Raw genomic sequence first — 27,303 nt, forward strand, 5'->3', positions numbered from 1 at the left:
TGGAAGATTTTATTCTGTTTCCTTTAGCAGTTTCTGGTAAGTGTAAAATAATCATTTGCTGTTATATATTTTTCTTTATATTATGTAAAGAAATATATAAATACATATACATATGTACAAATATGTACAATTGTATATATATATATATATATTTTATTCAGTTTCAGAATATGTTTTTTTGTCATTGTAATTGTTAGCTTGAAGCACTTTATATCTAAGTTTGAAGACAAAGTTTTTTTGTTTTTGTATTTTTTTGGGTTTTTTTTGTTTTTCTGGAGGCAATTTGCAGATTATTTTCATTGACATCTTATTTTCTGCATTCAGAAGTTCTGAGTAGGTTTTTCTTGTACTATTTATATTATGATGTTCAGGTTTTTTGACTTGTCATGTTCTTCTGAAAGACTTATAACCCATGGTTTGTTCTTGCATGCAATGTCCTCAAGATCAATATATATTTGCTTGTATAAAGCTCATATTTTTAATATTATTTTTACTTTTCTTATTCAAGATTAATCTTCTAGAAGAACTTCTGTGTGTTTATATTCATAATCCATTTTTTAAAATTTCTTTGGTGAAGTTTGTCACTGTGGATCAAGTTTATGTATTCTGTTGAGCATTTCTGCTGTCATAAATTTCTATTTCACAATTCTTACTTTTTTATTAAGCCATTCAAGAATACCCTGCTATGGTTATATGATTGCTTGAGAATTCCCTGGATCTTTTATCTTATCAAGTATTGATTCACTTTCCTTTCTTTTGTAATATAGATTTGGGGAAAGTTGGAGTTATTTAGATGTTCTGGAGGGCATTTTCTCTTTTCTTATAAATATATTTCATGCTTGTTTATCTACTCATGTTTAGAGTTTTCTTCCTCCTGAATTTAGAAATATCTTTCTCTTTTCTTTACAGTTTACTTTTCTCCTAAGGGCTAGACCTCAAAACTGTTTCAGTCTCTTCCTGATCTGCTTTTCACTGGACTCACTCTTTTCCCCAAGTGACTTCTAGAAGGATGGAGAAATTAATAAAACTGACCTCAGGAGGATGCCAGCCCTTTTTCCTTCAGGCCTGCTAAAGTTCCCATCACCTTCATCCCAGTACTGGTAACCCTGTCCCTTCATCTTCCATTGGTAACTTCTCTTGCTTCACTAGTTCTCTGGCTTATCATTGATATAGCACAGCATGTTATCTGGCTACCATCCTGAGCAGAACAAGGTACTCATCTTCCTATACTTCTATTTCTTCCATATAAGATGTGGTAGGAAGTAAAATTAAATTTTGTTGCTTATTGTTTTAGAATGGTAAACTGAGGACAAATCAAAAGTGTACTGGTAGAGACTACAGCAGCAACAAAAGGACTGCTGAGCAGATCCCAGAGCACAATTGTTTGGAGTATGTTATACAGTGCTGTCAGAGTAAAAGGAGTGATGTGCAATCTGTTGTTAAGTTAATTTGTTCAGGATTTGGGATTAGCTTTGTTTATAGTAAGGCGAACAGGTTGTTTCTTCATTCGAGATCTTGGTGTCTTAGACTTAGGAGAGAAGTGATAATTTCTTTACCAGTTTTGAATAATTTATATTTTTGGGAAGTTTGGGAGATCATGCAGATTGGAGGAAGTTAAATGGTTACATGATGCAGAAGCTATTCTCTCTCTCTCTCTCTGTACACACACACACACACACACACACACATACACACACACACACACACACACTCACTTAATTTAGGCACATTTTCTTTTCCCTTAGGAGAATGCAAACTACTTGAAGAGAAATTATTTGTTTTTGTCCCAGTTTCCATGTACTTCCCTGCCTTGCATCCAACAAAGTGTCAGTATACATAGGGTGCTTAATAAATCTCATTAAATGAAGGATGTTGAATTAGATGATCTAAAGCAGAGGTCCTAAACCTGATTCACAAAGACCTCTAAGGAATTCCTGAGTAGATTTTATGGGATTCTGTGAATTTGGATTGGAAAAAAAAATTAAACTTTGTTTTCACTAACTTCTAACAGAAACATAGCAACTCCTTAAATGATAAATATAGAAAATAAATCATTATTTTGATAAGTCTGAAGGTTTCCAGAACTGCTTAAAAAAAAAAAAAGGAACAATATACAAGAAAAGTTAAGAACTCCTAATGAAGAAAATATCTTCCAGTTCTAGATCCTATGGGTCTCTTTCAGTGTGGTTTATTAAGACTGTCTCTATCTCCTTTATTTTATACCTTTTACTCCCTAGTTAATTTTCCTGTTTCTATAACACACAATTCTTCATAGTCCCTTTTTGCCTCTCAGTCATAACTGTCTCACTCACCTTATTTGTCTGTCATAGATAGGCAGACTCTGTGTCTCTTCATCACTTTGCTTTCTTTCTCGACTATATCCAATTACTTCTCTCAGTTCTCCTCTACCTGTCCCTATGTTAGAGTTTCTCTCTGACTCCTCCAACCAGACTCTGCTATTAAACTAAGCCATCACTCCCCTTCTCCACTCTCATTTGTTGTCATTTAAGCTATGATCGCCTCCTCTTTGTGAAAGTGACACCCAAGCTGAAGTCAGTTAATGTTCTCTGCTTCTTTTGCAGGGACAAACCAGGGCAACAAAAACCGAGGGTCTCGGAGGGGAGAAAGGCTTACGGGGAGGAGCGGTTGGGTGGAGTGCGGGATCCATCGGCGTGTTGGAGGTGGTGGTAACTGGGATGGATTGGAAGTTGTGGGATGTGCGTGGGTGGATGGAGGAGGGAGAAGTGGTAAAGGTGGTAGAGGTGGAGAGACGGAAAAGAGAACCAAGCCCTAAAGCTTTGAATTTCCTCCGTATGATTGAAGGTTAGCTTGATGAGTTAGAGAACATGAGTCGCCCATCGCGGTTCCACAGTGTCCTGCTGTGCCCCTCCCTGGAACAGCTTTGTCCCGGGTGACAGCAGTGGAGGTTGGGGCGGGGGGGGGGGGAAGGGGGAGGCAAGGGAGGGAGAAAGAAGAAGAGAGAGGGAGGGAGGAGGGAGAGCGAGGAAGAGAGCTAGGCAGCCGTTCAGTTGCTGCGGGCCAAGAAGGCAGGTTGGGCGCTGTGGACACTTTTAAACATACCTCCGCACTACCGGCACTCACACCCATTTGCACACTTCCACACACGCGAACATACATCAGCAGGGGCAGGTGAGGAAAACCCCGAGCACCGTCCTGAAGAGTCCAACCCCCATCATCCATTTCGCTGCGTTCGGGGCAACTGCAGATTGCCTAGCCCTGCCCTCCTCTGCCCAGCCCAGGCGAGCCGAGCCGCTCTCCGGACCCCGACCCGCTGCCTTCCTCGGGGGCATCTCGGACACTCGGCAGGTCAGTTACGTAACAGCGCCAGTCCCTGATCACCCCACCTAACACATGCGCCTGACCGGCGGCGGGGAAGGTGGGGGAGAGCGCTCTGTCCGCACTGGTCCCCAAAGATTGGGGGGGGTGAGGTCTGGGAGTGCGCGTCTTTCCAGTTTTTTGAGGGAAGAGGGGGAAAGTGGGGGAAGGGTTCATTGTGTGTACTGGGGCTGGAATGAGAGATGGGGGGAACAGCACCCGCTATGTTTAGTCGGGCAACGGGCAGTAGTGCGTACCCGGGGCTGTTGCCCTCCCGTTTTCCCCCGCTCCCTCACTCTCGCTAAGGCGTTTTCTCCGGGACCCCATAGGCTGAATCTCCGTGGCTGAGAGAGTTCGAATGAACCCAGTCCAAAGAATTCCGTTTTACGGAAAAATGGGTTTCGTGTTAAGTAGCTGAGGTCAAACAGCAGCAGCAGGTGGATAAGTGGAGTAGGGGAAGGAAAACAATACACCCAGAACTGGGGACCCACAAAGGGGATTTGGGGAAGGGGCATCTAGAAGGAACAAATTAGGAGAACCCCTCCCCAGGTCCAGAAGTAAGAGGATGCGGGTGTTGGGGAAGGGGCGACTTGTTGCCTGGTGGCTGAGCTAGCTGGGAAATTGCCCTGAGGGGAATTAGCTAGCTTGGGTCATCTAAAAATAACTTCACGTTTGTAAAGTCAAAGAACTAGACTGTTCTGTGTCTGCTTGGCCCAGGATTGTGGGATGCTTCACTTTAGAAGTCACAGGAGGGAACAGGAAAATCTCAACTTGTCCGAGAGATACCATCACTTTCTTAGATCGCTTTGGTTTCCAGGGCAGCTCTGTTGGATTTTGAGTTAATGATTCATTTTCCAAGGCATGCAGTTTCTTTTCTTCATCTGCAAAAGAATAAAGCTAGAGTTCATGGTACCTGCTGGTTTAGTCTTTTTTCTGATGCCATGCATTGGGCAGTTCAAGCATCAGCTGCAGTGCCAAGGGTGGTGGTGGTAGTGGTGGTGAAGAAGAGGTTAAACATGCATTTATTAATAAATCATTTTATGATTTTGCTAGCAAGGATTTTTAAAATACTTTCCTGTTATTTCAGCTTATTGAAAGGAAAAAAGCCTCAAAATATAAAGCCTAAAAAAAAGCATCTCATTCCTGTGGTACTGGAAGACTCATAGCACTTAGACCTTGAAAAGACTTTAAAGATCATCCATCCCAAATAGTGCATTTTACAAATGAGGAAACTGATGTTCCTGGATGTTTTAGTGCCTTATCTAAGGACTCACAGTTAATAAATACCAAAGGTTTGGGGGATACTTCATCCAAACCTTTCTATAGCCAGGACTTTCCATAAATAAACATGTAAGAGGGTTAAATACTATTTAGGAAAAAGTAGGATATTTGGCCACAATATAATCCAGCAACTTCATCCTCTTTTATATCCGATCCAAAATTATGAAACAAAACAAACAAACAAAAAAAGCAAAAGATACTTCATGCTGACTTGCTAAATAGTCTCAGCTTGAGGGTATTATGAAGTTAGAAATTCGCAGGGCTTGGAAATATGCTTGAGGGAAAAGCACATTGACAATGGCTCTACAGTGGTGGTGGACACTTGGCAGGATTTCAGACCCTATTTATTGATTGTTTTTACGTTAAAGCCATTGTATCAAGCATTGCCAGTCATTGGGCCCTGATAGTTGGTGTTTTGCATAGTATATGAGTTTCATATTGAAACAGATCAACTCAAGTAGTATTTGGTTATATGGGGACTATTTAAAGCAGACATTTCCAGCGTCAGGCAGGATTGTTCTAGGTGGACATTTCTGGGCTTTTGCTCCATTGGTTCTTTCAGAGTTTGATTTCCTGATTTAGATTATGGGAGAATTTAGTGATTTTTGTGAGTAAAATTTGACTAGCATAAATGATGCCTTGAGAGCACTGTCATTTACAAGTACTCATCCCACTCCTTTGAAAAACACCTGCCTAATCAGGCAAGGAAATGCATACACATTGCAAATCTATCTGTTCTCATTATTTAGGCCAATTTTTTGCTCTCTTTAAAGTTGTCTTTTTTATTCTTTTATTTTCTCTGCTTCTTTATTCTATTTACCTCCTCCCCCCAACATAGTAAATTTTGGGGGGTTTGGTGCCCTTGAGTCCTATTTATTTTCCAATGGGAAAGCATTTGCCTGAACACAGAAGTACTTCTGAGCAGGAGTGACCTACCTCTTTCCCACCTGGTGACTATTAAGTCTCTTAAGTACTTTTGTGTTACCCTAAAGTCTCCAGGTTTTCCTCTTAAAAATGTCAATTATAGGGAAGTACCTTCTGTGATGCAATTATCAGTCCTTAACAACATAGTGTGACTTAGTTTTACACATATATTTTTAAAGTATGTTGCTGATGGTGAAGACAGCTGGGTAAGTAAAGGAGGTTCAGACAATAGCTATATTAAGAAAGAAAGGAGCAGAGGGGGTGATTTTGGAAGACTAGTGTTGATTAGGCCTCAGTATTGCCCTGCATTAAGAAGTTGGGGACAGTCAAATGAGCTTAAGATATTTGGTGCTTATGAAGAAAAAGATATAGAAAGATAATTTTGGAAGGAACTATTCCTTTAAAGTACTTCGAAGAGCCTCTCTACTGTTAAAACCAAACTTGTATTGATATAGCAGGCACCATGATGCTTTGGAAAAAAGCACTCAACTTATACTTCAACTCTGTCTCCAGCCACTTACTTAACCTTGAAATACTCTGCATCTCAATTTCCTCATATGTAAAATGAAGAGATTAAAAATTAAGTCTACCCAGCCTTCCAATTCTAGAATGGTTCTCACAGTATCCTAAAAAGAGCACCTGAATTTAACATCACAAAATCTGAGTTCTCCAGTCCTAATTCTGCCAATTATTAACTTTGAGCAGGTCCCTTTAATCTGTTCTGAACCTCTTGTTTTCCTGTCAAATGGAGAGATATTAAAACCTGTACTATCTCTTTCTCAAGATTGTTTTAAGAATGAAATGAGAGAATGTAATCTGAAAATGCTATGTAAAACTGAGCTATAGTACTGACTAAAAGATATTCAATGCACTGTGTGTGAGGGTACATACACACATATGCTTTGAACACTTTTAGGTTCCTTTATTAATTGGTCAAGAACACAGTAAAGCAACAGTATTGTTTATAGCCAGTGAATCTAGGTGGGTTTAACAAGGCCAGAATTACAACAGATGGGATAAAATATTGGACTTTTGTTCTTGTTTCTCTGTTTTTCCCCTAGTACATTTTAGATCTTTATGAATAGTCTTTGTTTAATATCTGTCAAATTTTAACTATTTTTTAACCCTCTCAATTTATTTTACTGGCCATCAGGTGCCCCCTGGAAAGATATGAATGACTCAAGATGGGTCATTTTGTTTTTACACATGGAAGCAGCCTGAAACTGAACAGAAGCTATTTTTCAATGTCTTAAAAAAAATAACCAAAGTGAGTGTCTGTGAAGGGCATTCTCTAGAGGTTAAAAAAGTTGGGGGGAAGGGCATTTCTCAAAATAGCCTAAGCTCAACTTCCAGAACTTCAAAATGTCCACAGAAAATTTCTTTCTTGCCCATCAGAAAAAGGAGTTATGCCACAGAATGTTCATTTATTATTAAGCACTTCAGGACAATAATTCATATTTCTATAGCATTTATATACTTGCAATGTGCTTTTTTCATAATAAGCCTGTGTGATAGTAAAAGTATGTGTGTGTATACATATATATATATATATATATATATATATATGTAAATGGCTAACATTGCTAGAAGGCTTCAAAGTTTGTAAGCCATTTTATGTATAAGCTGTCCCCAAAGTCTTAATTCACCAAGACTTTTGGGATATTCTATATATGTTATCTGTTTGATAACACAATAGCCTTGTGAAATAAGTAAATGTTTTAATCCTCCAATACCAGATGAGGAAACTGACTCTCAGAGAAGTTAACTGACATGTATGAGTCAGAGATCACACATTTTTAGAGCTTGAAAAGACTCTGGTCTAATTAATCCTCTCATTTGATAGATCAAGGTAAAATAAAGTAAGATCTGGAATTTGAATACAAGTTCCCTGATTCCAAATTCATTACAAAATCATTCAGCTAGTTGATGTTAACAAAATCATTCAACTGATTAGTATTATAATCCAAATTAAAAACTCAGGTCCTTGCTAACTCAAGATCTACATAATTTTTTTTTCATTGTATGCTCCTCACCCTCACTACTCAATAAATTCCAGTGCCTCCTTCTCAACCTCCAGGATTAAAAGCAAAATCCTTTGCTTGGTATTCAAAGACTTTCATAATCTATACATCTCTCCACTCTCCCCAACCCCAATCTTCATATACCTTAATTCTATCATCTACTCTTAGATCTAGTGATACAGGCTAGAGAAAGTGAGCAAGATAAAGATTAGAGAGTATTTAATAATGTATTAAATGGGAGAGATATACTGGGACCAAATGGATCCATGGTTTGGTCCCAGGGCTAAATGAGACTATCGTCTCTAAGAATCCAGCAAACAATGTGAGTTCTCAATGACCTATATACACAAGTGGCTCAGACTCAGGGTAGACAGAGGCGGGGTACTGAGAGCTGGAACAGGACTCTGACAATATGATTCTGACAGGGTGAGGGGAGACATGGGGGGAGAAACACCAGAGAAGAGGAAAGGCATCTTGATAAGATGGTATCTGACATTCTGGTAGCTTGGGGTGGGGAAAGATATTCTGATATTCTAAAACATAAGAACTTTTATCAAATTTTCTGATAAAGAGGGAGGGGAAGTTTCGCAGGACTGAGAAGCAGGAAAACTGAGTCAGTACTGGGTCAGGATAATTAGGGAAACAGAACTGTAGCATAACAGAACAAGACCTACTCCAGACATTTTCTTAGGTTGTTCCCCCATGCCTGGAAAGCTCTTCCTCCTTGTTTCCAAGGCTTCCTTCTAGCTTCCTTGGTTTCCTTAAGATGTCACCTAAAATCTCTTGTTCTACAAGAAATTTATCCCAATATTTGCTAATACTAGCATTTTCCTCTCTTATTTTCTGTTTATCCTGTATTACTTATTTGTTTGTTTCCTATCTCCCCCATTATATTGTGCACTCCTTGAAGGCAGAGATTTTTTGCCTTTTTAAAAAAAAATCCTCAATACTCTGCATAGTGCCTGACATATAGTGTTCAGTCATTTTCAATCATGTCTGACTCTTGTTAACCCCATTTGGGGTTTTCTTAGGAAAGATATTGTAATGGTTTGCCATTCTCCAAATCAATTTACAGATAAGAAACAAACTGAAACAAACAGGGGTAAATAACTTGCCTAAGATCACACAGTAAATATCTGAGGTCAAATTTGACCTTAAGAAGATAAATCTTCCTGATTCTAAGACTTGTGCTCCATGCAATATGGTGCCAACTAGATGCCCTGGGTGATGGAACTCTGAACAAGCTCATTCTGTTCTCATTGTCAGGAATAATGTAAATGTTAAACAAGTACATCCTATTTCCTTTATCAACCATAATCACCCACAAAATAAGATCAGTTTCCTGAGACTGTCTTGTTAACATATCTAAAAAACACTCATCTCTTCTTGTACCTGGTCATATAAATATCCATGTGAATTTGTTGGAAACTAACCCCCAACCTGACCTCTCTTTAACTCTTCCCTAATTCCTTCTTAACTCCCTAGACCCAGTGTTACTTCCCTCCATTTCTGCCCTTTAAAAGTTGGCTTCACTTAAAACATTATCCCTTGAAATGTTTCATGTTAATAAATGGCATCCTTTATGATGGTGATGAAGTCTCATATGAGTCACTTTGTGAACCATTCTCCAGTCTGGTAACTAAGTACTTTATTTGATACTTCTTCACTTGGATATAGTAGGCATTTAATAACTGGTTGATTGAAAAACTGACTAAATATTACTTTCCTTCTTTATCCTTTATTTTCCTCATATAGAAAAAAAAAACAAAACTTTTCACTATACTCCAGTTGGGCAGGGTTTAACTAGAAGACCCAGAAGTAAAAATAAGATCAGAGAATTAGGATGTGGTGACAAACATGGCATACTGGTGACAAACAGATCATAATCCAAGAGGTTGGTTAGTGAATAGTGAAATATGGAGTGTGAACTGTGCTGTGCTGAGACTGTTTAACAACTTACTCTCTGGGAAAGAAAAAAATAAAAAGGGAATTTGTAAGTTTAATGTGTTATTAATATTATTTTGCAGATTTCTGAAGTGTAAATGACAGTACTGAAAAGAACAATGACTCTTGTTCTGTTTGAGTAGTGCTGTGAATTCAGAGGCCAGACCAAACCAAAGGGAACAAATAAGATTTGGGGTTTAAATGGTAAATTTAGGTACCTGTCCAAAGAGCCAGAGCAGAAGGTAGAGCATAGGCAGAAGAAAAATATACGGATAGGCAGATTAAATTAGGGAATAGGATCTGATTAGTATGTTCTCAAATTGTCTCAGACTCTTAAGTTAATTGAATGAGGTTCACATCACAACTGTTTTGGGGACAGAGGTGACTCTAATGCTTCCCTGGTTCCGAAACCCCTTAGTGATGTGGATATATATTGGAACAGGTTTATATTGTTCATTGGAGCAAATTAGATCTCTATTGGTAACCCTAGCAAGAGATGAATGAAAGCTCAGGCAGAAACAAGTGCCTTTAAAGGTTTTTACAAATTCTAAAATAAACTGGAGATATTAACTGTTGTTATTGTTGTTGTGTTGTTATGACCCCATGGAGCGAAGTATTCAATAGTCATGATTTTATTACTGAATTCCAGAGCACATTCATATTATGGTATCCATGCAGAATTTTGCAGATGGACTGACAAGCAATTGGCAGATGGTCAGAGCAAATCTGCCCAAATTCATAAAGCCAGTTAAGTGCACTTGAACTATTAGGACCATTATCTCTGATTTAAGATAAAAAGCCCTCTTTAAGTGGGAATGCATGAATGACATGGACGAATTGAATGAATGAAAAAAAAATATTAAGGACCTATTATGTGCTAGGCATTGTGTTATAATTTGGGGCTATATATGCAAAAGTGAGATTTTTAAAAAGTCTGCATTTCTAAAATTTGGATCAAAGCATATAGTATTTGCATTTTGTTGTTGTTTGCTTATGTTTTTTTTCTTTTTTTTTCTCTTTTGATCAGATATTTCTTGTGCAACATGACAAACATGTAAATATGTTTAGAAGAATTGCACCTCTTTAACCTATATTGAATTACTTACTGTCTTGATGAGGGAGAGGGAGAGAGAAAAGGAGAAAAAAAATTGGAACAAAAGGTTTTGCAAAGGTGAATATGAAAAACTATCTTTGTATGTATCTAGAAAGATAAAATACTCCAAAAAAAAGTCTTCCCTTTCCAAAAGCATATCACAAGGTCATTTTTGGATTTTGTCCATGACTTTTTCTCATGAATAAAGGTATCTTTTGCCAAAGAGAAAAAAGAAGTAGAAATTTACATTCTATTAAGATAACACATAATGAAGGATAGTGACTGATTAGAGAAAGGACTATTTTGGTTTGTGAAGTCCAAGGAATGGTGAACAGAGCTTTGGAACAGTCAGAAGTAGCCTCTTCTTCAGAAGCATTGGTCCTATTGATTTGGTAATTGTTTCCAGAGATGAAGGTGGAATTCACCTGGAGAGTTGGAAAGCAGAGCAGATGGCTAGATTTTCTGGATAGATAAAGGTGTGGGCACAAGTTCTATCAGTTTCATCCTTTCAGAATTATCAAAGCCAACTAATACTAATGCAAGATTTGAAGTTGGAGAACTTGAATCTGAATCCTAGACAGCCAGTTGCCGTCTCTGGTTCTTGGTGTATTTTATAAGATGAGGAGTCTGGAGGCTGCTCCCAGCTCTAAACTATTCCTTTAGTGAAAGTCTGAATAAGTACTCTTCCCCTCTACTCCCTTCTCTCTTGGGGTTACTCTTGTATTTATTCTAACACCAGTCTATCTCAAAATGTGTAATTCTTAGTTCTGACTGACTGTAATTGTACTGCACAGTGGAACAGGCTTATAATATTAACATACTCAGAGAATTTCATCTATCTACAAATGGACATAGGATCAAAGTATTTATTTTCTTTATGCTTATGTTGCAAATGTTTATTACATATGTCACAGTTGTCTTTCCCTTGAGAATGTAAACTCCTTTTTAGCAGAGACTGCTTCATTTGCTCTATTTGTATCCCTAGCACCCTAGCTATGTGTCTGGTATGTAGCAGGCATTTCATAAATGCTTGTTGATTAATTTAAAGGGATCCAGTCCAACCCCTCATTTTACAGAGCAGAGAAGCGAGGTCCAGAGAAATTCAATAATTTGCTTAAAGTCACAGAAGTAAATAGCAGAGCTAAGGTTTAAACCCTTTCCCTTTAATTCTAAATTGAGTGATCCTTTTATTTGGACAAATTGCTCTTCTGTAAATGTGCTGTTTCTAATAAGTGCTAAATTATGTTAGTTAAGGCATTACTTTCGTGATCAATCTATGACTTTCTGAGGATTATTATGGTGTAGACTATAATTTATTGACTAACTGAGGGCTATGTTGGGGATAACTGCTTGCTTTTACCCTATACCATGGGGCTTTTAGATAGACCATTTTTATTGAATTGACTTGTCAATTCAAACAAACAAAAAAAAAGCCTTATTTGAATGTTAATTTATTCTACACAGAACCAAATAGCTATTAGGTTAAAATGAATGAATCAATCAGCTGTCTTGATATATTGTGAATGTTAAATAAAATGTAAATTTCTTAAGTTTTATTTTTATCCTTCTTCCTCCCTCCATCACTTGTCTCCCACCCTGGTACTTATCACAGTTCGAGGAACATCATTGGTGCTTACTAAATACTTTCTGATTGAAACCAACAGACAAATATTATGTGGTTAATATCTGCAATAGTGTCACAATCCTAGGATTTCTGATGGAGCCTGTGGACCCTAACCCAACATGCACTAGGATAATGAATGCCTCAGAAAGTTTTGCCAGGGAATCCAGGCTTCACTGACTTTGTGCCAAGGATACATCTCAACAAAATTTCTTTGCTGTTTTCAGTGTCCAAGACCTCACTTGGTTTGGCAGCTCAGTAAGGCCTGCCTAAGAGATTCTCCTAGGGAACACCCACATTAAGGCACAAACACATTCATAATCACAAAGAGAAAGATAATCATAGACACAATGGGAAATACACTCAGGACAGACAGCTAATCTACCCAGCTTCACTATTCATGAATCTGGCTTCTGTTTACATTTGTGTTAAGGATAAATATTAAGAAAACTTAGCTGACTGATTACAGGTCAGTTGATCTTTGAAATGAAAAATGGAAATATCTACATGTATGAGTTCAAAAACATCTTCATTTACTGGGAGAACTAATAACTAGAACAAATAATCTTTTTGCCTTGACAAGGTAAGTGCAAACAGGGCCACGTTTCATGAATATGCTAAATGTGTCTCCTGCAGAAGACACTAATAATATTCAGACTTTCACTGGGACAAAGTCACAACCTTAGGCAGACTATTTACATTTTAGCCAGGAATGATATTCAATAGCACTTATTTTACTACTTGGTCTTTTTTTCAATATTTAATTTTATTCAATAATCATCCTCAAAGATGTTGTTTAGAATTAAACACTCTAAGAAAGTGGTTTTAAGGTAGTGGCTGGATTTGGGATAGTAAAATTCTGAATTCAAATTACATTTTAAACATTAGCAATGTCACTTAGCCTCAGTTTCCTCATATATAAAATAGGGATAACAACATCTAGTTCATAAAATTTTTGTGAGACTGAAATGATATGATGAACACAAAATAGTTTACAAACCTTAAAGCTCTTTATAAATGTGAATTATTATAGCCTGTCAGTTTTTAGCTTTGGTAGACAAGTCAAAAAGCATTATGGGGCACTTGCTGTGTACCATCTGTATTTCTGGGCTCTGGAGATACAAATAGAAACTAAAAGAAAACGTTTCTGCCTTCTAGGAGCTTACATTGTATTGGGGACTGGAAAGTTAGGGATGGGGATATCCATTGGGGTATGGGGACTAAGTTTGGAGAATTGATAGATAATCTGGTGCCTTCCTCAAAATAGGGATTCCAGGACAAACAATATTGGGAGGCATGGAGAGCAGTGTCTGAAGGAGCAGGAAGCTATGGCATGGTAGCAAAGTCTGGAGGTTGAAGGTGGAATATTCAAGGCATGTCCATTTCTCAGTATTTTGGTAATACACAGAACTTTTGGAGGTTCCTTTTTAGGGCTCTAAAGCTTGGTTCAGTTTTATTTGTCTCAAAAGATACAAATGCCAAGTTCTTGTTGTGGTCTGGAGTCATTATGAGAAGTTGCAGTCCAGCTCTGAGATGATGAAAGTCTTGAACGCTGATGTTGAGATCCACTTTGGGAATATTGACTCTAGGGGTTGAGGAGAGACTGAGTCAAGTTCTTTGACAACTCTTACTTTCTTATGTCTTAGTCCAAATCAGCATCGCCAGGATAGCTCTGAAATTAGAAATTAGGAAAATCTAGAAGCTCAACATATGCCTGGAGAGATTTATAATGTATTTCATTTCTCAGACATAAGTTCTACTCTCTCCCTTGTGACTGTATGGTCTTGGATATGTTACTTCATCTTGGGCTACCATTTCATCTGTCAAATGAGGAACCTGAACAAAATGATCTTTAAGGTCCCTTTCACCTCTAAAATCCAGTGGCTCTATAACATACATTTATCTGGATCTATCAATCATCTTTGCTTTTGGCTTTGCCTTGGAAACAGATGCAAATTCCCTCTGCTGACTGTCCTAGGTCACCTTCTACCTTGTTCATTTAGAGCCATATTTTACATGAATTGCTTTGAAAATGTGTGATTAGCAAGCAGTCCTGTGATCATATTTTGGCTTTGCTAGTTTTACATCTTGCAGAGAGGATGGGAAGGGAGCAGACTTGTAGTTATATTGGATTAGGGAATTCCCTTAGAAGATATTCTCTCTTCCTGTTGTTATTGTTTGTCCTTCATTCTTGAAGAGGACCATGACATAAGGGAGGTGATAGCATGATGTGCAAGTGTATTAAATTTAAGTGAGGGTGGGCTGTGCAAGGTCACCTGCTTCACTTTCCCCTCAAGGGCCATCTGGGTTCAGTGGCAAGATATAGATCAAGAAAATAGAAGATGGCTCTAGATGAAATGGGTATTTTTAAGCTAAAGTCTTCAAAAGTTCCTAGTTTGACTGAGGACATAGCCACTCAGTGATTAAGAGTAGGTTCCAATTGAAGCTCCCATTATGATCTGTAAATTCCTTAATAGTTCTTAATCAATCTAACAGAACTATGGCCTGGAGCTAGATAGAAGAGTGAATGAGTTCTTGGTCACTGGAGATCTTCAATTCAATAGATTTTTTTATTAAAGAAGTTGAAGATTCATTCTTTGGATAGGAGTAGGGCTAGGCGATCTCTGTGGTCTTTTCCATCTTGAATTCAGTGATTAAAGGATTAGGCAACCCTTAGGTGATATGATTTCAGTAACCTTTCTGTTCCCCTACTTCCCTACTTCCCCAATCTCTTTTTTACTGATCTTTGTAGAAATTCCTACATGAGATATAGCAGTAATTTTAAGCTCCAGTGATCTTATGGGGCTTCTATTCTAAGAATTTGTTAGTGATTCTAAAGTCCTCTGGCTCTGGAAATCTGTAACCCCAAAGACCCCCCACACCTGAGAATACTATTGTTCTAACAATCTATCTGGTTCTGAAGTCTTCTGGTCTCAGGAGAGTCCCACAAATCAAATTCCTGAGACAATAGTGGATAGAACACTCCTCAGTTTATTGTTCTGTCAGATAGATAATCTGTTGGTCAGTGAAAACCAAATTCTTGAGACCATTCCTTGGTTCTACCCCTAGGCCATAAAATTAACATATCTGTAACTTGAAGAACTAGATAAAATGTGCCTCCTTGCTTCTGTTTCTTTGCTAAATTCTCTTGGAATTTAGACCACTTCAACTGGTGTTACAGTTACAATAAACTTTGCTCCTTGACTTGGATATTGGCTCAAGCCTTGTAAATTCTTTCGAGACACCTCGTGATATTGGTCTGTGACCCCCAACCTTTTGGGATCCCTCCCAACCTCAATAATTTCATTAGAATGTGAGATCCTTGCGTGCAGGGACTGTTGTTATACTTCAAATCTCTAGTTTAGTATAGCACCTGGTATGAGCGGTTTTGAAATGCTCGTTGATTGACCTATAGATTTTCAATTTAAATAAACTTACTTTCCATATACTTTGTACTTACTTATTCATAGGAAGTCTCTTAAGTAGAATAGAAGTCTCTTGAAGGCAAGGACCAGTTCTGCTTTTCTCAGTATCTCTAGGAATTAGCACAGTGTACATTGTGAATACCTAATAACTACTTATTGTGCATTTGTGGTTAAAATCCTTATACACGAAGATTTTGAGCCAAGCTTAGTTTTTATTTTTCTTCACCTTGGTTAGTTTTTTGGAGATTCTAGTTCCTCTTTGAAAATGATCTGGGAGGGGGAGGAGGTGAGAGGATTGATTAATAATCTAGGCTTTCTCCTTAATAACTATACTAAATTTTCCTCATTTCTAAATCTCTATTTGAGGCATAGAATTCCCTGATTCCTTTAATCTTTGAGTCTACTTGAATGCCTGATTTCAGAGATATGTGGCACTGGAATCTTAATCACCTTTCCTCTTTCAGCTGTTTTCCATAGTGGTTGCATGCCTGAATCTAAGCATCTGCTTTTTTTCCTTTTTGTCCTTGTCTGTTGCATATTCCAGATGGCAGGAAACTATACCAATCTAGAAAAAAAAAAAAAAAAAGGAAAAAAAAAGTAAGGTACTTAGAAAAGTATGTAGAAGACTATTCAATCCCAAACTGGGTGGTAGCTTAACTTTTTAACCTTGTTGAACTTAATTTCCCGATCTCCCAGATTTTGGTGGCTGCTGCCCCAGCATGCCCTCAGGCCAATCGAGGATCACCCAGTGCACATTTTGGATCAAATTCATTCATTGCTTCTGAATCCCAGGCTTACTTGAGCCAACCTTGAAGAATTCCAATTTCATAGAGGATTTGGGGTCGAATTTCATTCATATTTTTGTGAGCTATCTTTTTGTAATGAAATGTTTTATTTTGCTTAGTAATAAAAAGTTAAGTTAATTTTAATTCATGGGCTATAAATAATTTTCCAGCCATTTCTTTCTTTCTTTCCTCCCTTCTGGTTCTTTGGTTTGTTTATTCATTCTCATTCAAGGTTCTTCTTAGACAGTCATAAATATTCCTAGTTCTACTTTTTCTTTACTTTATTTCATAAAGGTCTTTCTGGATTCCTTTTTTTTTTATTGATCCTTATCAATCTTAATCATATTATAGTATTCTGACACCTTAATTTACCACACTTCCATGGACTATCACAACAATAAGTTGCTTCCAACATTTTAAATACTGCTGTGAATATCTCTCAGTAGGGGGCTCTTTTTGATTGTTTTTGATAATACTTTCAGAGTTTATGTCCAACAATGGAGCAACTGGGTCTATGATAATTTTTGACTTTTATTTATTCAATTCAGTTATCAGGTCTTTATTTTCTTTCAAATGTCAAGCATTTATTTACTTCTTGGGGCATGGGAATGGATATGGGGTGATATTGTGGTGGGGAGTGATGGGGAAGAGAAACCGTATAAGAAATATAGGGAAGCAAAACTATTTTCTGCATTGGCCATGTTAAAAATATGTGTCTCATTGTGCTTCTTAGTCTATCACTCCACTATATGATGAAGCTTGTAAAATTTGCTGCACACTTTTAGAACTAGCAGTGAATGACTCTATCTCTTTTGGGACAACCTGACCAAATAGTTAAGGTTGATTTCTTTTATTTATTTATTTTAATTGAGTCATCTGCAGGCAGTGGAATGAATGCCAGACTCTTTAACTGGAGGAACTGAGTATTTACTTTTGTTTCTTATCACCTGTGTGAAGTTGAGCAAATCACTTGAATTTTTGGGGGCCTCAGTTTCTTCATCTGTACAATGAGGAGGTTAGATGATCTCTATGGTCCCTTCCAGTTCTAAATCTATTTTTCTAACCTAATTTCTCCTTCCCCCCCAACCAAGGGAAAGAAAGCTACAATACAGCAAAGTCAATGTTTCTATTGCCTCAAATATCAGAACAATTAAAATGGTTCAGGGCAGCTAGGTGGTACAATGGATAGAGTGCTTCTCAGGAGTCTAAGTCTTCCTGAGTTCAAATTTGATCTCAGACACTTACTAGCCAGGTGACATTGGTCAAGTCACTTAACCCTGTTTATCTCAGTTTCCTCTTCTATAGAATGAGTGAGAGAAGAAATCGGTAAACTATTCCAATATCTTTGTTATAAAAACACCAAATGGGGTCATGGAGAATTGGACATGACTGAAATAATTGAACAAGAACAGTTAAGCTCCTGTGGGAAGGATTATAAGGCAAAAAAGTTTCCTGAGGAGAAATGAAAAAGATAGAAATTTGGAGTAAGGTAGAGTTTAAAAAAAAAAAAAAGGAAGAGGAATACCTTAAAGGAGGAGGTCTTGATTCTGTACTAGCTCAACGTACTAGCCATTTCTGTTTTCAAGCTTTAATAGATTTCCTCATGAAAGATCAAACCTATTAGAATTCAGTGCAATAACATGAATTATAGCATTCATGCATCTTGTCTATCATTAAAGAGAATGACCACTGTTGAAGTTCCATCTCTCCGACTATAGGACTATTCTTAGCCAAGGGGTCAGGAAAATTTTGCTTTCATCATCTCTAATGATAGTGGCATTCAGCTCCCAAATCCCTCCCATGGCACTTAGTCTTTCAAGAATGTCACTGGAAAAAGGCTTGAACAGAAAGTCCAATGTCAGAATTATCAGGATTCTAGATCTTCCCATACACTTAGGGTTTGTCATTCGAGGGGGGAGGGGGGAAATTGCAGTTGCTGATGATTTTCCGAGTGTGGTCAACAAGAAAAGCATTCTCATCAGCCAACAGGCACTTACACCCACCCTAATCTTTAACTGACTTAGTGGAATGAAGCCCAGCAATGACTTCAGGGTAATGATTAATATTATCAGGCACTTTCCATTTCACTGAAATTTTGGGTTGTTTTCTTGGAAAACATTTTTTTAAACTGTGGAGCCTATGAAGGTGCTATAGACAATAATTCTCATAAATTGTCCATAAATTGGGCATATGTGGAAAATCTATCAATAATGTTGTCCCCTTTCTATCTATCCCTCAGTGTGTTTTTTACATTTAATACAAACTTTTTTAAATTGAAGAACTAAGAATTTTAGTAGACATCAAAACCAACAGATATCACAATATTGCTTGGCAGCCAACAATTTAATCTCATAATATTTAATTAGATGCATATGCCTCCTTTCTTGTCTCTCTGAAATCTTTATGATTTATGGTCCAGGATATTCTTGATGAAAAAAATGAGTAGGGAGCAGACAGTTCCCTAGGTGATTATATGCAGTTGGGCACATCTTTAGGATCATACCTGTGCAGAAAATTACAAAGAATAAAACATTGTCTGGGTTTACTATTTATTGACCTCAAAAAAGGGTCTGGCTTGTAGTCAAAAATGAAGTTTCTGAGATTCTCCTTAGATAAGGTATCTCTGATGTATGTATCAAAATTACATGAATTATAATAGACAAGAGCATAGAAATTACTTTGTCCAACAAATTACTGAATATTGATTGACATTAAGAGAAGCCTTAAGCATGATTGTAATAGCATTGTCTTGTTCAAGTAATAGTTTGGCTTCATTCTCTAGAAGTTATTTTTTAAATTTTGTTTTGGTTTTTTGTTCTTAATTCTTCAGTTACTGATATTCTTACCTTCCTAAATTATTTTGAATAGAATTTTGATTTACTTATAAAAATGTAACATTTTCTCTGCAGAATGTAAGACTCTTGATTTTTGTTTTTGTTTTTTGTTTTTTTTTTAAATCCCAAGCATGTAGCACAATTTATATAATAGGAGCTCAATAAATGTTTACCTTTTGAATGGTTGGGAGTGGGGTTAAAAGAAAGGAGAGAATGTGTTAATGTGTTAAATTTTTTTAAATGAGTTGAGAATTTAATGTATAACTATGTAGCATATAAAGTCTTAACAAAGGGGTTTTTTAAAAAAAAATAAATTCTCCAAATACTTTTGTACAGATAAGTTCTGCTATAATTACTATTACTACTACTACTACTACTACTACTACTACTACTACTACTACTACTACTACTGCTACTACTAGTATTATTACTACTACTACTACCATTGTTATTTTTTGCTACTTCTACTATTGTTACCACTGCTACTGCTGCTATCTACATTTATCTAGTATTTCACAAATATATTCTCATTTTTTTAATCTTCAACAACAATTCTAGAAGATAGTTTCTATTAGTATCCCCATTTTGCAGGTGAGGAAACTGAGGCAGACAGAAGTTAAGCGAATTGACCAGGGATCTATACAACCAAGTCTGTTTGGAACTTAGGTTTATAGAGATTCTAGGTCCAATGCTCTATACACAGTGCCATCTCAATGCCTCATCTAAATTGGAATGGGTCATAGAATTAAGTTTTCTTCAGCAAAATCCATATACACAAAGTGCAAGATTATAGAAAACATATTGTCCAGATTATGACATGTAGCTAGTTAAGTAATGTGCCAAATTATAGCCTCCTTAGAAGAAAGGTGGAGCAGAGAGGATATTTGGCTAAACTGAACCTGAGAAATTGTGCAATGATTTTTAAGTCCCCAAACCATCTGTCACTGATGCACTATTGCTCTTGGGGATACAGCATGACTGTAAATAATGAAAAGAATAATGATACAACTCAAAATACCACTTTAGGGCATGTGACTAAAACTATAGTGTCCAAAATAAGGGAGGTGATAGTCCTTCTTTATTTGCTGTTGGTCAGACTCTAATTGAAATGCAATGTGCAGGTTGATTTAATAGTTAAGTGTTACTCTCATAGTCATGGATGTCAAAAGAGGATATGGGCAAACTTGTGGAGTATAGGACAGTGGTCCTTTAATCTTGATTGTGGCATAAACTGTTTTGGCTCTGGTAAAGTTTATGGACCCCCTTCTCAGAGACACATGAATTACAAAGGAAACTAGTTAAACTGCTTGCAGGCAGCAAGGTGTCTCAGTGGATAGAATGCTTGGTCTAAAATCAGGAAGACTCATTTTCCTAGTTCAAATCTGGCCTCACTTTCCAGCTGTGTGACTTTGCTTAAGTCACTTATTTGCTTGAATTTCTTCATTTGTAAAATGAGCTGGAGAGAAAATACTCTAGTATTTTTGCTGAGAAAACTCCAAATGGAGTCCCAAAGAGCCAGACATTACTGTTATAGCTTAATAATAACTGTATTAAGATATTTTTAAAGAAAAAGTTCATGGACTCTAGGTTAAGGACCTCTGACTTAGGAGGGAGCTAGGAAGGTGAAAGATTCCAAAAACATTGCCATTTGAGAATTGATTTAAAGAAATTTGGATGTTTACTTTGGAAAAGGGGAAGCCATAGGAATACCATGATAACTGTCTTCAGCTATTTAAATGGCTGTTCTTTAAAATTCAAGTAATTAAAGGACCTCACTTTGACATTACTTCCACATGATGCGATCCAAAATCTGATTAGATACTATTGAACAGTAAAACAAAAACTGAACTCTTCTACCTACCAGAAGTTTCCTCCAGCAGCTGACCAGGTTTTAAAAACTGGCATGATTCACAAGGGCAGGCCTGTGCAAGACTCATTTTAGGTCAATGAATAAAAATCTATGAAATTCCTACTGTATCAGACATCATGTGAGATATTGGAGATAAAAAAGATACACCTGAATAGTCTCTGCCTTTGAAGGGATTTGGTGTCTTCTCCAAAGTGATGGTAACAATATTCTATTGCTTCAGGACCTTCCCCAATTACTTGGCCTACACCAATTTTTTATTATTATTATTATTATAACTTTTTACTTACAAAATATATGCATGGGTAATTTTTCAACATTGACCCTTGTAAAACCTTGTTCCAACTTTTCCCCTCCTTCCCTCTCTCCCCTCCCCTAAATGGCAGGTAGTCCAATACATGTTAAATCTGCTAAAGTATATGTTACACACACACACACACACACACACACACACACACACACACACACACACACAATCACATATTTATATAGTTATTTTGTTGCAAAGAAAAATCGGATTTAGAAAGAAGGTAAATATAATCTGAGAAGGAAAACAAGAATGCAAGCAAAACAATAACAGCTGACTCTCTTCATTACTGATCAAGTGGCACTTATTTGGGTCATCTCATTGTTGAAGATAGCCACATGCATCAGAATTGATCAGCATATATTATTGTTATTGAAGTGTATAATGATTTCCTGGACCTGCTCATTTCACTCAGCATCAGTTGATGTAAGTCTCTTCAAGCCTTTCTGTATTCCTGCTGCTGGTCATTTCTTACAGAGCAATAATAGTCCATAACCTTCATATACCATAATTTACCCAACCATTCTCCAATTGATGGGCATCCATTCAATTTCCAGGTTCTTTCTACTACAGAAAGGGCTGCCACAAACATTTTTTACACATGTGGGTCTCTTTCCCTCCTTTAAGATCTCTTTGGGATATAAGCCCAGTAGAAACTCTGCTGGATCAAAAGTTTGATAACTTTTTGAGCATAGTTCCAGATTGCTCTCCAGAATGGTTGGATTTATTTACAATTCTACCAACAATGCATCAGTGTCCCAGTTTTCCCACATCCCCTCCAACATTCATCATTATCTTTTCCTGTCATCTTAGCCAATCTGACAAGTGTATAGTGCTATCTCAGAGTTGTCTTAATTTGTTCTGATCAATAATTATAGCACTTTTTCATATGACTAGAAATAGTTTCAATTCCTTCATCTGAAAATTGTCTGTTCATATTCTTTGGCCATTTATCATTGGAGAATGGCTTGATTTCTTATAAATTAGAGTAAATTCTCTATATATTTTGGAAAGGCTTACATTAGTTTTACAGGAGAAAATTACTCTCCATTCTTCTTTTGGATAGGAATCTCAATTCCTCTTCCATAGTGCTGACTAGTCACCTCTTCATTTCTTGGTGAAATAGAAACTTATAATTAGAAGCAATTATATATTATATGAAGCAATGTATCATAGGCAACTGGGTATCATAGTAGATACAGTGCTGGTCCTGGAGTCAGAAAAATTGAAGTCTAAATAATAACTACATAGCCATATATTGGACAAGTCACTTAATTTGTCTGTCTGTTAAATGGGGATTATATTAATAGGGCTATTGTGAAGATAAAATTAGATAATTATTTATAGTAATTTTTATATTTATGAAAAAATAATTATATAGCATAGTGATATAATTTGTAAAAATATACAATTGTATGTGAATATAAATATAATTTTATATTATTATATCTTAACATTTAAATGTAATTTATAAAACTTATAATAATTTACCTGCCATCTGAGGGAGGGGATGGGGGGAAGGAGGGGAAAAACTGGAAAAACTGGAACAAAAGGTTTTGTAATTGTCAATGCTGAAAAATTACCCATGCATATCTTGTAAATAAAAAGCTATAATAAAAAAAACTTATAATAATTTTAAAACATTTAACATAGTGCCTGGCACTTAGTAGGCACTCAATAAATGACAGTTATTATTCTTATCATTATTATTAAACTAAACTGGTTGAAAGATAATGATGATGAATTGAATCTTTCAGGAAAATAATTTGGAATTATATCTTTTAAAGTCACCAAATTGTAAATACCCTTTAACCCAGTAAGACTACTAAAAGGCATGTACTTAATAGTGGGTCAGAGGGAAAGGACCCATATGTGGAAGCATATTTATAGCAACACTTTGTTGTAGCAAAGAAGTGGAAACAAAATAGGTGTCCAGCAGTTGGAGAATGACAGAACAAACTGTGGTATGTTAATGTAATGGAATTTTATTACTTCATAAGCAATGGGGAATATTACAGATTTAGAGAAATATGGAGATACTTGTTTGAACTGTTGTATAGTGTGGTTAGCAGATCATTGGGGATGACCACAAGAATCATGTGAGGGAATACAATTCTGAAAGAATTCTGCTCAGAGCAATAGCCAATCATGAATTAAAAATACCTATGATGAAACAAATCCTCTATCTCTTTGCAGAGAGGTGATAGACAGCATCAAATGTGTATCCTCAGACACAGCTAGTAAATTGATTTGTTTTGCCTGAGCATACATATTTGTTATTTCGAGGGAAGGTTTCCACTAGTGAGAGTGGGAGAAAGGAGGTAGATTTTGGAGTAATAATGTTGTTCATTCATTTTCAGTCCTGCCTGACTCTTCAGGTCCCCATTTGGAACTTTTTTATGCTGAGATACTTGAGTGTTTCACCATTTCCTTCTCTATTTCATTTTACAGATGAGGACATTGAGGCAAATAGGGTTGAGTGACTTGCTCAAGCTCACACAGCTAGAAAATGTCTGAGGCTAGTTTTGAACTCCAGAGCTGAGTCTTCCTGACTCTAGACCAGGCACTCTATCCACTGAGTTCCCTAATTGTCCCATGGCAAAATGGAGAAATTTTAATATTATCTTTCATTCATTAAAGTGAATTTAAGTGTAAGTGGCTATTAAATAAGTTTGTGGTCATGTTAATATTAAATATTGTTTTCATTAAAAGTTTATATGTAAAATAAAGATTATAATAACAACACATATAAAATGCATTTATTCTTTCAGATTAGTTCAGATTAACTTGACTAAGAAGTAGCTTAATCCTGATAAATGCACATTCTTAATGGGTCCTTCTATAAAATTTCTAAACATTTAAAATTTTTGAAAAAAAACCTACTTTCATATTTTCATCTGTATGTACAGGAAATCTCTGTATAAATATCTGTACTTGTCTTATCTAAGAGAAAGTCAAAGAAACTATTTCAAATACTAAGTGTGAAATACTAAGACTTTGGAAAACTTTAGTATTCATCAGGAATTGAACAAACATAGTATTTAGCAGGAATCTGATAGTCAACAAATAGATATTGAGAGTTTCTGAGAAATGAAACATAATCAGAACAGTGGATCAGGAAGAAGACCTAAGAAATAATGAGAAGTAGAAGTAGAAGGGAAAGACAAGAGGCAAAAAGATTTGTTAAAAGGTTTACACGATAGGCTTGGTAAGTATTGGTAAGTATTTTATTATGGTGGTAGCAGTGAGAGAATGTACTCCATCTCTTCTCTGCTCCCACACTAATACCTGGAAGGATCTTCTTCCTCCTTTATTCTTAGTGAAATAATTTTCTTTAAGGAGTACTTTGTAATTTAATTTATACAAGTATTCAATAGTTGAGCAATATTCACTGCTCATGACTGGGCTATGACACTGTTATAAAATGACAGTACTACCAAAGTTAATTTATAATATTAATGCTATGTCAAAATATTCAACTTTTAGAAAAATACCCTACAAATTCATTGATAAAAAGAAAGTCCCCACATGAGAATATTCATAACAATACTTTTTGTGGTAGCAAAGAATGGGAAATGAAGTAAATGCCCATAGATTGGGAAATGACTGAAAACATGTGATTTTAAAACATTGTAATGGAATATTACTCTGATGGATAGAAAAGCACAGTAAGGCTTATTGGAATGATGCTGAGTAAAATAAGCAGAGCCAAGAAAACAGTATACATAATGACTAAAATGATGTATATAGAAAGAACAACTAAATATACATGCAGAAAAAAATTAAAAGTGAATATTGCAAAATTATTAAAAACAAGCAAGAATCAACAGAAGAGATATAACAAGACATCCCCATCCCTTTGCAGAAGTGAGAAGTCCACATGTGTTACACATTGCACAAAATTTCAGGCTTTTGTATTGATCTGTATTGATGTTGTTGAATATATGAGATATTCTTTTGGAAGGAAGAATAAGAGGAAAACTGGGGGAAATTTTGGTAATGTACAAAACAAAAGAGATAATAAAAACTATTTTTTTTCAAAAAAACCAAGTGAATGTGTCAGAATTATAAAGAGGAAGCCTAGGTCCAAAGAAAAGATATAAGAATTCATACATATGGCTGACTATATATGTTTTCAGTTTTTTCAATGTGTTGAGTCATTTTTAAAAATAATTCTTTCCTTTTATCCTCTTTTTCTTAAAAAAATCTATTATTATATGGGATAGTTCTTTAAAAAGAAGAAGGTACACTGATAAATGTTTGATGTAATAAACCCCCAAAATATCAATAAAAAAGTATTTTTTAAAGATTATAAGCTCTTTGAGATTAGTAACTATGTAATTTTTCATCTTTGTATCCCCATTACTTAGCACATTGTCATGTACATAGGAGATCTTTAGTAACTGTTTTTTTATTGTTGTTGATTAGGCAGATAATGAGAAAGATTGAGAAGCAGAATCTATAGCATTTTAAAATTTATTAGAAAGATTTATAAGATTTATGTCCCAACCTCTTGGAGAATGGCAATGTCATCATTAGAAAGGTAGATGTTAGGAGTGACATTCTTATGGGGTAAGTAGATGAGTTAATTTTGGGGTATGTTGCGTTCACAGAATTATTAGGATGCCAAATGCAGATATCTAGCAGAGAAACATAATGGTAGATATAGAGTCTTCATGATTCTAAAAATTCTAATTATCTTCTATAGTATTAAATCTGTGGTTTATTGTATTTTATGTTTTTTTTTAATTTCATTTTTTATTCCTACTAAAATTTGATCTCTGATCTGGTAGTCAATCAGTTTTCCCAAATGCCTTTCAACCAGTGGAAAAACTTATCAGTTTCCTTTTTTATTACTTTGTGGTTAAAAATATACGTCTTTTCAAATTTTTTGTATATTTTTCTACATTGCAATATTCATCAATTTTTGAGACCAGTTTATTGTTAAAACATTCTTGAGTTATAATCTGAGCAACATCTATGGGGCTAGTAAATAATGGATTATAACTGGAAGGGATCTTGAAGACAATCTAGTCAAATTGCCTTATTTTACAGACGAGAAACCTGAGGCACCGGGAGATTGTCATTTGTCAAAGAGCACATATAATCATCAGAGACAAGATTTGAATCTACTGATCAAATAGAACCACTATTCTTTCATACATCACCATGATGTTTCATTGTCTGTCCATTCTAGGTAGATTGATCTCTTTAGGTAGATTTAAGAAAAAAAAATTTCTTTCTCTCTTTTTTTTCCATGTGGTCTAAAAGCCATAACTCAGGACAGTCCAAAATTTATCTTTCATTTTTGGTGCCAAATATTGTTTACAAGAGAAAGAAAGAGAAGGAGAAAGCTCATCTAGATTCTAGATAAGCTAAAACCACTGAAACCTTAAATTACAAGGTGGTTACTAGAATTAAAATCCATGACTCTTTGGGATCAAATTCCTACATACTCCAATCTTTTAAATTCCCAGGGAAGTGTCAGAAAACATGTGGATAATCATAACTATAGAAGGGAAATTGACTTTTCTACATGGTATTGAAATTAGAAGGTACCAGATTTCAAAGATCTACCACATACTTACTACAAAGTTAATAAGGCTAGAAAGGAAAATCAAACTCAATTTTTCAATAACTCCAAATCCAGAGTTCTTTGTGATATCACTCTTTTGCAATGATCTCTGAATGGATAAATGTCCTGTTAATCTTATATCTGCTCTATCAAAGTCAACATTGCAAATAATTATTAAGAACTCTGTACAACAGTGGGTTCAGACCTTCAGTGTTACTACTAATCCAACAGCAGCAGCACCAACTCAAAATACTAGACATGGCCATTTATATCTAATGATGTTCATCATA

At 36.0% G+C, this 27,303-nt stretch overlaps 1 protein-coding gene across 2 annotated transcripts in view; it reads left to right on the forward strand.

Annotated features, from left to right (window-relative positions):
- Positions 1-2,766: 2,766 nt before the first annotated feature.
- Positions 2,767-27,303, forward strand: part of RCAN2 (regulator of calcineurin 2) — a 336,436-nt gene continuing 311,899 nt past the window's right edge. The window contains exons 1-2 of one of the 2 annotated variants that reach the window (XM_074310747.1): positions 2,767-2,823; positions 3,142-3,327. In XM_074310747.1, coding sequence (XP_074166848.1) covers positions 2,814-2,823; positions 3,142-3,327 — 196 coding nt within the window. In that variant the 5' untranslated portion in view covers positions 2,767-2,813. The remainder of the gene's footprint in view (positions 2,824-3,141; positions 3,328-27,303) is intronic. The other variant, XM_074310746.1, reaches the window with a different exon arrangement.

This window comes from Sminthopsis crassicaudata, chromosome 4 (genome assembly GCF_048593235.1).
Source record: "Sminthopsis crassicaudata isolate SCR6 chromosome 4, ASM4859323v1, whole genome shotgun sequence".
Taxonomy (NCBI): Eukaryota; Metazoa; Chordata; class Mammalia; order Dasyuromorphia; family Dasyuridae; genus Sminthopsis; species Sminthopsis crassicaudata.